Source organism: Phalacrocorax aristotelis, chromosome 8 (genome assembly GCF_949628215.1).
Source record: "Phalacrocorax aristotelis chromosome 8, bGulAri2.1, whole genome shotgun sequence".
Classification (NCBI taxonomy): Eukaryota; Metazoa; Chordata; class Aves; order Suliformes; family Phalacrocoracidae; genus Phalacrocorax; species Phalacrocorax aristotelis.
Genome location: NC_134283.1, coordinates 40,044,255 through 40,056,066, shown reverse-complemented (window position 1 = coordinate 40,056,066; position 11,812 = coordinate 40,044,255). Strand labels below are relative to the sequence as shown.

Sequence of the window (11,812 nt, the reverse complement as noted above, 5' to 3'; positions counted from 1 at the left end):
GGCTTGTGATCAAGTCCAAGGATGGTCTTTGCAGCAAACAGGAAAGTGGGAGATGCAGTTCCATCTCATCTCGGCCACAGAGCAGCTTCCCAGTTATTTAGGGAACTGCTATTCTAGTTTTAATAACCATTAGAGAGTCTCCCTGCAAACTCTGAAAGTGTTACAACAGCAGAAGACATTGACTTCCACTGTCTCTGTGCTTACTGCCCAGCTCCCAGGAAGGTGGGAATGCCATGTTTCCTTTATGCTATAAATCCTTTAACCCTGGGATGATCTATCTTCTGTGTTAGTGCAGTGCCCTAATCCCAGCTGGAGCTTTTGTACACTACTGTAATATAAATAACGAGCTGGCTGAGCTTTCAAGGCTCTGCCTTCATGCTGATGGCATGGCTGTGTTTGGGAGCAGCACAGTCATTTCTGAAGGCTGGATGTGCTGCGGGAAGGGTTCGAGAAGATGCTGAAGGATCCTTGTCTGTGTTACTATCCCTGTTCCTGCTTGCTCTGTGCCATCTTTCAGGTGGCAAATACTGTGGAAGGTGGATTAGTGTCTCCTGTGTATTCATAAGCCACTTTGAACCATTGGCCTTTAGTGGACTGAGATTTCTAGGCACTAGTACAACAAAATAAAACAATATTTACTGCAGAGTGGGAAAAATCCTCTCTGAAAATGGATCTTCTGACAATGTTGTTGCACACTGTCCTCTAAAATATATGTATAAAAAATACTGGAGGGACTGGAGTCACTGGGCAATGTTCTCACCTTCCTGTGTTTTGAGAGACACCAGGCTTACAAACTCCATATTTTTAAATTGCTTTTTATTGAAATGTAGTACATTAGCAAACCCTAACTAATCAGTATACACTATTAACATATTGGCATATACCACATAACTACGATACAGTGTTATACTTACATCAAAACATGTCAAGAAGTTCTGCTGCTGTCAAGCCACAACCTCACAAGGGCTGGAAAGACCTGATTGTCGGGAGGGCACCGCACCGCCCGCCGCACCTGCGTCCCCGCAGCGTCCCCGCCAGACCCCTGGTAGCTGCTGGCGTTTTTAGGTTACGTGGTCACACTGGTGTGGTCCACCTTGCAGCAAGCCAGCTGAAACAGACTTTTTCATTTTACACGCACGCAATTGGTTTTTATTTTGTTGTTCGCTGCAATCTCCCAAACCCAAAGGCTGGGGCGGCCCCTCTCTGCTGGGATAAAATGATCCTGCTTCGGTGGATTCTGTGCATAGTTAGCCATTGCCTCGAGCGGGTCATCATGAATAGGCACAGCTGTACAGAGAAGCTTTTAGTATTTAACATCTACTTGCAAACCACAGCAGGGCTGACTGGATAAGCAGGAGAGCAGTGCTATCACTCATTTTGCTCAGAAAGGTTGTTATTCCCCTTTACAGGACTAGCGCGACAGACCTTACCAGCGCCAAGAGTTACATCTAGACATACGGGGTGGAAAAAGTCTACCTGCTGGTGTCGTGGCAATCAAGAACAACTTTTTTGTGTAGCACCTTCCAGTGCAAACACAAGGCGAGCCCAGTCAGGTGACAGGCTGGGACGCTGCCTTGCTGGCTGCGATGCAGGAACTGCACGGATCTGCAAACAGGAGCTTGGCTTTAATGGCCCCAAACGCCCTATTAAACTTTCCTGGCCTGAGAGCAGCAAAGAGCATCAACTCTGTTTTCAAGCCCAGACTTTCCTGTGCTGGAGCATGGGAGGGCTGCTGAGCAGTTGAGCTGTTTTCTCTAAGATTCCGGTAGCGCAGCCCAGGTACACACAAAGGCTGCAGGTAGATACAGCCTTTACTGCCTGAGACAGCCAGAGGGTGTTACAGACACGGGCATGGTAGATTGAAAGCAAATCTAGTGATCTGATGGCCTTACCACAACACAGCAGAGCTGTTCTGTTGGGAAACAAAGGGTCTTGTCTCCCTAAGGGGTTCGGGCAGCTGAAGACCAAGTCAGAGCCAAGCAAAGGGAAGCCCCAGAGCATGTGGGAAGCAGCAAAAAAAAAAAAAAAAAAAGGCAAGCTATGCAACAAATTCACACAGCTGAGCGCAGGGCAAAGATAAAAAAGCTTCTTGCTCCTGAGGGGCTCAGCCACAGTGAGCTGCGGGTGGATGCACGCGGAGAAGGGAATAGCCCATGCCTGGCAGGAGCTCAGGAGCCTCCACGTGCACGTCCAGCACCTTGGTGGATTTTTGGGCTGCCAAACCCCAGTCCCAGCTGTATGACACAAGCTCACGTTATCCCTCAGCTTTGCAATGTAATCACTCAAAATAGCTTCAACTTCCAACAAAACCCTGTGTACTTCTTACTTTGCAACAATATTAATACTTAATTATTGGCTCTCTAGGGAAGGGACTATTTTTGGGCAACACCTTGTACCACTGGGCCCCTACACCCAGAGACCCTGGAAATTATCTCCACAAACAGAATAACATTCAGACATTATTGCGCAACCTATGCATCCATCTCTGTTCACCTGGGCATCTCCAAGAGGCTAGTGGGCTGAGGAGCGAAAGGATTGCTCCATGCGGGGATCCACAGAATGAGCACCCCACAACAACAGCTCATGGTCCCACACAGCCTGCTTTGGCTGAGAACGACCCACCAGGAACCTCCGTGCTCCCGCAGACAGTGATGCTGGTTTGGAGCGATGAAGCCCCTTTGAGAGGCTGGTGACAGCACGGTGATGGGGAAGAAGTTGGGGGCCAGGCAGGTGGCAGTGACTGCGCAACGGGGACCTTCACTCAGCTCCAAGGAGAAGAAAACCAGTAATAATTGATGGGATGGAAGGGCAGACATTAACTGGGGAGAATTCAGTGTTTGGGAATGTTACAGGCTTTTAAAAATAGCAGGTAAATGCAAGGATCAAACAACTGACATAGATGAAAAGGTGTCAATTAGTGCTGCTTTGCAAAGGCTCATGCAAGCATCTTTCACCCCCCAAAGCACATCACAAGCACCAGGTAAACCTGATGGGCCCCTGCAAGGTCAGGGGTTTGGCCAACTGGTCAGGGCATCATCGATGGGGGTTATGCAGCACCGCAGCCCTGCGCCGGGCACAAAATCCTGTCCAGAGCCCTGCTCTTGTCACTGCGTCCCACGAGGAAGGGGTGGGGGACCACATTTTCTCTTGATTTCAAGATTTCAAAGATGTTGGAAAAAAAGTAGAAATAAGCACCAACCTGCAGAAGTACAGTCTACTTTTCTCCTGATTTTCCCCCAGTCTGGTTAACTGGAACATCTTTCCCTCGCTCACCCACTCCGCTACTGGTTTCCACCCAGCGTGCCGGAGCACAGGCTGCCCTTACAGCAGTACCCTGCAGTGCAGCAAGTCTAGCAGGGAAGGGAAGAAAAGTGAAGATATCTTTAAATATAACACCACATATGCAAGCTGTCACAGCACATCACACACTCTTCGGCGTGGCTCAGGTTGGAAAATTAGGTCACGTACGGGTGTGTAACATGGGGTGAAAAAGGAGTGAAAGTTTAACCTGTGAAGTTCAAGGTATTTCTTGGTGTCCCTGCCCTGAGCCCTCCTGCCCTTCTCTCCCCACCCCACAGGGCAGGCAGCAGCCCTGCGGCTCTTGAGTTTGCCCCACCGTGCCTTGGCGTGCGTGGTGCCGTGCTACTTTCTTTGTTGGAGAAAACAGATGACTGTTAGCTAAGCAAAAGAATACATATTTTTAACAATTAAGTCAACTCACTCCCCAGTAATCAGGCTGCAGAGCTGCCTGAACTTCAGCTCAGCCCCGGTGCCTTCATCCTTCAGCTCATGATTTATGACTGTGTCACTATCTCAAACCTAGATTGGGCTAAATGAGTCCTGCAGCCTCAGGGTGACCCCTGCCTCCTGCAGACCTCCCTCTGCTTTTCAGTTGCTGGTAAAGCTCTTGGCTCTCCCAAACCTTTGCACTGCTTCACACGAGCGTGCTTAAAGAAAACAGAAGATATGTAGAAGTCTCATAATATAGTCCTAAACACATTTAACTATTTTTAGTCTTTCTTTGGCTTATGTAGGATATCTGGCTATTCCTATAGCATCCTCAGGTGCCAAGGCAAGCATCCTAGAAGCAAGGGGACAGTGCAAACAGATGCCAACATGAGCTCACTGGAGGGAGTAATAGTGAGTGTCGTTAAGTAATTTTTAACATGCTTCAAATTTAATACTTAATGTTAGTATTATAGGTAAAAAGCACACTTACAGTCTGTTTTTTTTACTGGCAATTATCCTCTAAGAACACAAGCAAAGTTTGATATTACAAATGTCTTATGGGTACATGCAATGCTTTAATAGAACAGGAGATTTGGGGTAGGGGAAGAGAAGGCGGAGTACTAGGGTTTAAATAGTTTAGAGAAACACTTAGAGATAAAAGCTTTTTTTATAAGTAGAAGTCATAAAATTAATGTTTTCTGTTAAAAAGCACTTTTTTTTTAACCTTAGAAACGATTTTCCAAGTTACTGGCACTTACAGTTCTTGGTAGAGTGCAGTATATTTTACTTCAATGAAATGACTCAACCATACACAGCACCACTGCAGCAGAACAAGAACAACGATGCTCATCAAGCTTTTTTTATATACTGATTAATATTAAAAGGAGAACCTCAAACTTACCAGCACAGCCCAGAAAAATCACCCATGTTGCTGTGCTGCCTCCTCCCCATCCTGAATATGACTAAGTAGAAGAACGCTTGCTACGGCACGTCCCAGCACGCAGGTAGGGATCAATTGTTTGAACTAGCTTTAAATTTTTCCAGTGTTGCATAATTTTCCAAATACAGGATGTCAATTGTAATTGTCAGCTCCCTTATCCAAGATGCTACAGCACAAACCCATTTTTATATCGGTATGCCAGACCCTGATCTCCACAATCAGAGGCAAACCTTCCCGCCCTGCCATTGAGACCAAGATGTTCAGTTAGAAATAAGGAGATTTAACAAAATATAAATTACATTATTTATTGTCTTTGGGGGCTTTGTACTTTCTCATGTTTAATTTCCATTCATTTTCAAGCTTTTCTGTATACTCTGGTACACAGCTGGTGCAAACGGTCTCAGCCAGAGCTGAGAAAGTGTTTTGTTTCCATGTCAAAACCGTGCCCTGGTGACACTCCCAGTGGCCTTGGGGCAAATCCCCGTGTCGAGCTGAGGCAGCCCCTACAAGAAGGATTTGCTTGGAGCATCCGTGCCCCGCGCAGTGCTACAACGGGCTCTCCTACCCAAAGCCCGCTGGTGGGGCTCTGCACTGAGCTTGCGCTTTCGCCGTGGTGCAGGCAGCCGCGGCTTGCGGCACAGGGTAGGCTGTCACTCAGATATTTTTGTATTTAACCATGAACACTACGGTGCTTGCCAGTTTATTGTAACCTGACTGCCACCATGGATAAAAACAAGCCCTATAACATCCTTGAGAGACGGTTATTTTGATTTTTCTTTTGGGCATTTGTTTCCAGAAGTCCCCCGCTCTCACATGTCTGCCTGCTGTGATCTCACAGATATAATTACAAAAACAGTGGTTTGCTCAATCAGCCCTTCTGCCGCCACTGAGCCCCGTACGGGCCTGAGAGCAGCTCAGCCAGGCTGGGTTTGGGAGCTCTGCCCGGGCTTGCCGGTGCTGTCGGGAGCTGCCCCGCTGTGCACATCTGCAAGGAGAGGAAGGATGCTGACCACGACCTGCTGCCACTCAAGCCACCAGCTGGCATTTACTGCAACCTTCACTTCTGCTTTGTAGGAGAAAGTGGGTGTTATATTGTGCTCTTAAAATGTTTGGGGTTTAAGTGTATTTCTAGAGTGAGCTGAATGACAGTAAAAGTGCATTTGGTAAATATAAATGTGAGTATTATGAGAAAAACCTCCCTACACTTCACACCACCCACTCTTGAATTATCAGATTAAATAAAGCTGACGCACAGCAACAAAAGTCAAAGCACACTCGGCAAAGAGGATCGTTTCCTCATTTTACAGAGCTGGGTTTTTCTTTTTCTCTTACACATCTGTGTTAAAGACACAGCTGAACCACACTTCAGGTAAGGATATACGTCAAGCAGACTGCTATACAATTAAAAAACATAATAAAGGAGGGGAAATTCCCTCGCCTGTAGCAAAAGCAGATGAAATTAACGCGTGGCAGGATATGTCTTACCTTTCTTTTTGGCTTAACTGATTTCTCAAGATTCCTATACAAAGGGTGAAGATTTGTTTCACATTACAAGGACACAAATGCGTTTCTACACCTACAGTAACTTAGACTGCAATGGAGAAAAATCCAAACATTCATTAAACAGATAAGCATTGTCCAGTAGGAAAAGGTAGAGCAGAAGCGCTCGCTCTTCCATGTCTGCTCATTTGAGGAACACTGTGGACAACTGAACTCCAGAGGTTCCTCTCTTTCTCTCCGTTTCTGCATTACTCATTCAAAAGCTTGGAAACAATATTAATTTCCCCACTGCTTATGTCACCTGCTGGTAAAAATTGATTTTTCCTGCAGTGTCAAAGCGGTTGCTGCTTTCCTTTCTTCTGCTGCTTTCTGCATTCCTGTTACTGATGTCAGTGGGAAAGGGCATGGCTTAGAGAATGTGTTTGTTACTTAACTGTTGCAGATCTCAATAGGAGAATGGGATGAGAAGCTTACCTCTTTTCTTCTCTGTGTAATGCCAACATGCTGGCTTTTAAAAAACCTCAGTGAAAAATTTGGTGGATTCTTTTAACCCCCCTCCCCCCAAAAAAAAAGTTAAGTGAGAAAGCTAATTAGATTCCTGCATATTTCAAAAAGTCTAATGGTTTTCAGGTAGATCAAGTGCTGGTTCTGTGAATGTCCTCTCTGTAGAAAGACTCACTTGACTGGAGCACATGGAAGGCCCAAAAGTATATTCTGTGTAGGCTGTTTTTCTTCCGCTTCAATTGAATTGGAGAAAAAAAACAAGGATCAAGTTCCTCGAAATCTTTCTGCAAATGCAGGTCCTCTCTGCAGCTTTACCGTCAGACTGGCTTGCTATTGTCCAGGGTTATGTGGGTTGTAGGAAACTGAATGCACTTAGAAAGGTCCCTTTCAGAAGGGGCTATTTCACAGTTAGGTTATGGATTGACCAAGATATACGAGTGCTTTTACCAGTCACTGGCCATCTCCTCTGCAACCAGTTCCCTTTCTGACATTGCCCAACCATCTGGACAATTAAAAAAATGGAAACAGCAGACGCCTGTGTAAGAGACGCATTTGCAGTACAACACAAACTCTTAGGACCACCGTAAAACCTCTTCTGCATCGCCGCGGCTGGACCGACACAGCTCCCCATGCTGTTACTCAGCAATTTCCATCAGACAATCTTGCTTGCGTGCAACTCTTTGTCAGCTCAAAGATGCCACCCTCAGAAACCACCACAGCTGGTCTTCGTCTTTGCAATCGAGAAGGCGGGTTCATGTTCTGGAAAAAGCAGCTCTTCTTCAGACAAAGGAGATCCATGGAAAGAGTACACAACAATAGGAATGAGAAATGAAAAAAACGTAAAAAGGGCCAGGAAGGAGCATGGATTCCTTTCAGGTTTTGTTCTCGTCATACATGTCCAAGGCAGGCTCGATGGTTGAGAACTCACTCTCGTAGACCAGGCTTCGAGGGGACAAAGAGTTACGATGAAAGAAGTGACTGCCTACAAGAGGTAGAACAAAACCTCGTTAGGAACACACACGAACAATGTCTCTGTAAAGCATCCTCGTACACCGGTGCTGACCGCAAACACGCACGCATGGAAAAAATAGCCACCCTTTAACGCAAACCAGAAGCATCCATATGAAATAGTTCACCTCCGTTGGTGTGCTCCCCTGCCAGTTCAAAGCGACTGCTTCCCATATGCATGAACAATCCCATCTCTAATGGTTCTTTCAGATAAAACAGGTCAAGGCTTAGCAAGGCTGGGGCAGGCTGGAGTTTTGCACTCGGTATTTGCTGTTGATTTACAGCCTTGTAAAGCAGGCACTTGCTTCCTTGAGAAACCCAGAAACCTTTGGTAGGCACCAAGTTCCCTATGTCGTGCACCAACACAAAGCGCTCCGGCACGGGGGCGAAAGGAATGAGCAGGCTGAGCGAGGAGGTCACCAAGGATCGTCCAACTGATGCTGCTGAAAGCCTGACCTCCTCTAGAGCACAGCAACCTCCATCCACCTGGGGTCACCTTCTAGAAATAGGCACCTACATATTTCCTTACGTGGAACCAAAAGAGACCCAACCCTCACACTGGTGATACGTGAAACAAGCACCAAGTGGCTGTTGATAGAGTCGGGGATACAAGTTCATTTTCTTCCTCAGCAGCCTGGCGTTCCCGTGGCTCTCCAAACCCACAGATGTGTTTTGTAAGAAGCCCAGCCCTGCTGCTGTACAAACGGTTCTCCCTGAAAGCATCTATCAGATCAGGCCCTTGGCCAAAACATTTCATTACTCGGTTTCTCAGTCCCAGGGGGGATTAGCTGGGAGCAAGGCTGCTTAGATTACAATACGCCAGGCAGCCACATGAGCCAAATTGGAGGCAACTGAAAAGCTTCCAAGTTCATCAAGAACTCACTCAGCAAACCAAGGTGCCTCCAGTTTCAGGCATCAGTGGAGCAAGACGCTTAGGGGATTGCAGTTTTAGCTCTGGCAGAATTCAGGTGCATAAATCTTCCTTTCTTTGCCAAATTTTGAGTCCAGCCTACCCCATTCTGGAATAAGGAGCTTACAAAAGATATGAAGGAAGAATTCAGCTGCTACTGTCCAAAAGACCTTTTCTCCTTTCCCACTCACCCAAAAGACACTCAGAAAAGAAAAAAGAGAAGTCCTTATTAGGACTAAACAGAAAAAGCTAGAGTTATTATCAAATGCGTAGAATTGTTGAAAGAGCAAAAGCAAAGATGAATTTCGCACTTATGAAAGCAGAAGTGTCACAATAGCACTGGCTGGAAGAGTCAGGGACGCTGTAGACAGGCTCCATGCAAAATCAGTTTGCAAGCTGTGACAGCAAGCTGCCATCCTGATTTGCAGCAAACTCCGGCCTGAGCTGCACGGCTGTTGTGTGCCTGGGTCAAACCCTTGTTGAGAACAGCAGCAAACTGAAGCTGGGCAATGTATCCCCTCCAAACCTCTCTTTTAACACCAAAAGCCAGTACACATGCTCACTTCACCATACGCACTGAGAAGGGGAAGTTCTTATAAGCAAATTAATCTATTTTTGATCTTGTCATCAACTGAAACGAGTGAAATTAGTAGTCACGTTGCACAGAGGCAAATTGCTCATTCTGCCAGGAGCACATATCCAGGTATTTGGAAGAAGTGTATTGTGTTGGAATATACTTTGCAGAAGCAGTTGGTAGGGGATGATGATCACCTACTTTCTAGATCTGAACCCTCTCCCAAATATACAGGTCCCTAAAACTGGACAGTGCTTAAAATTAAAAAAGGTTCAGTTTTTGAAGGAACATAAATTTGGAACTATGAGTTCCAGCTGATCATAGTCTGTCTTAAAACAGAAAAACCTGAACCTACTTTGAAATTATACCAGATAAAACTGATTTCAAGATTCTTCTTAAAATGCGCTGTGGGTCAGGTTCATTTAATTTTTGATGAGTCTCAGTTTGCAGTTGAAATAAGCCAAGGATATTGGATGTTTTATCTCCCTCTCCTCCACCCGCTGAAATGTTACATACTGAACAGCCGATGCTGAAATGAAACAAAGGGAATTCTAAAAGCTCAGTGTTGCTTTTGTTTTTATTACACAAAAATCAAACACGGGATTAGGAAGCAGACAGCCCAGGCCGTCATTTCCTCTGTGTGCGCCCAGACTTCCACTCTAGCAGATTCAAGGGAGAGATTTAATCAACCGGCAGAGAGGTCATCTGACAACAAATGTTTTAAATTAATCTGCAGAAAGGCACTGTATATCCAACACCTCTAAAATTCTTTACTGTGATGTTTTCTTGCTTTTTGGCAAAAGCAATTTAAGCCACCCACTTGCAGGAAGGCTGCATGTTTCCATACAGATACAAATCGCTTGGCTTTCATACCACTTTTGGGACACATCATTCATTCTTTTCCTATATGTCTCTCTCCTCTACCATTCAGCACAGCCCACCTGGTGCTGAAAATCCAGCTGCTGCTCAGTACTTTCCAACACTTGATCTTCAGGTGCTATAATAACTGGGTCAGTATCATAGCCCACCGCTTACGGCTAAAGAGAGAGAGTCAGCAGGGCACAGTGACCCAGCCACGCTCATCTTAATGCAGAAAACTGTTTGTTTAAAAATGTGGCATCAGTCCAGTTGATAAATTTCCTGAATGCATGTATTTTAAGGACAAGTAGAAACATCCACAGTTCCAAATTCAGCTTATGAATCTGTTCTTCCTATTTTGCACTTACCAAGAAAGATCCAGATTTATCCCGTAGGTATGGAAAACAAATGGGAGGTCTGCATTCAGTTTTAATACATGGAAATGAATCCTTCAGTGCTCTCTGCCACTATTCCTCTTTACGTACTTAGAAAAAACTTTTCAGATAACTTCTATTGAGTCTGAAAATAAACATACTACCCTGGAACTGATCTTTATACCTACCATAACATGCTACAGAAGTGGGCACAACACCAAGGCCAAAAATTCAGGAGACACAGCATTGCTGTAGCATTGCAGGTGCATCAGGACTAAGTATCCCTTTCCATCTGCAAGTATTTTAATGCCCTCACTCAGTCATTAATCAGGGCCATGCTGCAGTCCCTCCACAGCTCCTCCAGCACGACGACTTCTTAATGTGGAAATCCGATCCAAGCACTGTCTATCTCAGACAATGTTTTAGACACCCTGTCAGTTAAGAAACAGCAGAGCAGGAAGAGCATCCTTTCCTCAAAGCCAGCTGTTTAGCAAGGCACTGATACTCCCTCTTGAACTATTCCCTGTTTTACCCTTCTGCCAGCCCAGTCCTGCCATCTTCGCAACATCTGGAAAGGGGGACCAGCTCTTCTCTTTTCCTCTCATTATTATGATTATGCATATGAAAGTAACATTACTCATCTTTTTATATGTGGGTATCTAAAAGCATGGCAGGCAACAAAAACTTCAGGAATTTCCTTCTTGTGTCTAGCCAGAGTCAAAAAATTGAGTTTCTGGGATGGGGCAGAGTCCATCTTTGAATATATTTATTTCATTAACAGGATAAACTTACATTGCTATCCTGACCTGTGATTAACCTAGCAGATACTGCCTGTGTTCTTTTAAGACTTTGTTGAGACAATTGCTAGAGGCTCAAAAGAAAGATTAAAAAAGATGGCTCTGGGTTATTTAAATCCTTTATGAAGGGAAATGCACTAGAAGCCCCCACAACCATTTTGTTCCCCATATCATACAACTTCTCCTTCTGTTGCTGTTCTGCAGAGGAAACATGAACGGGAACTGTTTGTGGTGCCTTTTGCATCTGGGTCACCAGGCTGTTCAGGCTGTACCTGCACATCCCTCCTGACAGCATTAAAAAAAGCACTTAAGGATTTTTGTTTCAGGAGACAAGCACAAACTTCCCAATTTTACTACTTCTGTTGACAGAAGGGTGAAAAAAAAAAAAATCACCATTTTGTTTCCTAGGCTGTACCCTAAGTCATGCTCTAACCACATTCCTCCATTTTCTGCAACAATGCTCAGTTGACAAATGCTGTATTTTACAAGGAGACAGTCCTCAGATGCACTATGTTTGAGGTTTTTTTTTACCTCTTCATGAGACAGTCCAATGGGGTTTTCCAGTCTTTCAAAATGCACTTAATGCTCTATTGATTGTTTTCATGTTTCTTTCAAAAT

The 11,812-nt window shown here is 45.1% G+C and overlaps 1 protein-coding gene across 1 annotated transcript in view; it reads right to left on the bottom strand.

Annotated features, from left to right (window-relative positions):
- Positions 1-4,960: 4,960 nt before the first annotated feature.
- RNF130 (ring finger protein 130) overlaps positions 4,961-11,812 on the bottom strand; it is a 50,711-nt gene continuing 43,859 nt past the window's right edge. Inside the window, exon 8 of the mRNA XM_075102717.1 lies at positions 4,961-7,655. Within this exon, the coding sequence (XP_074958818.1) occupies positions 7,546-7,655 (110 nt within the window). The 3' untranslated portion in view covers positions 4,961-7,545. The remainder of the gene's footprint in view (positions 7,656-11,812) is intronic.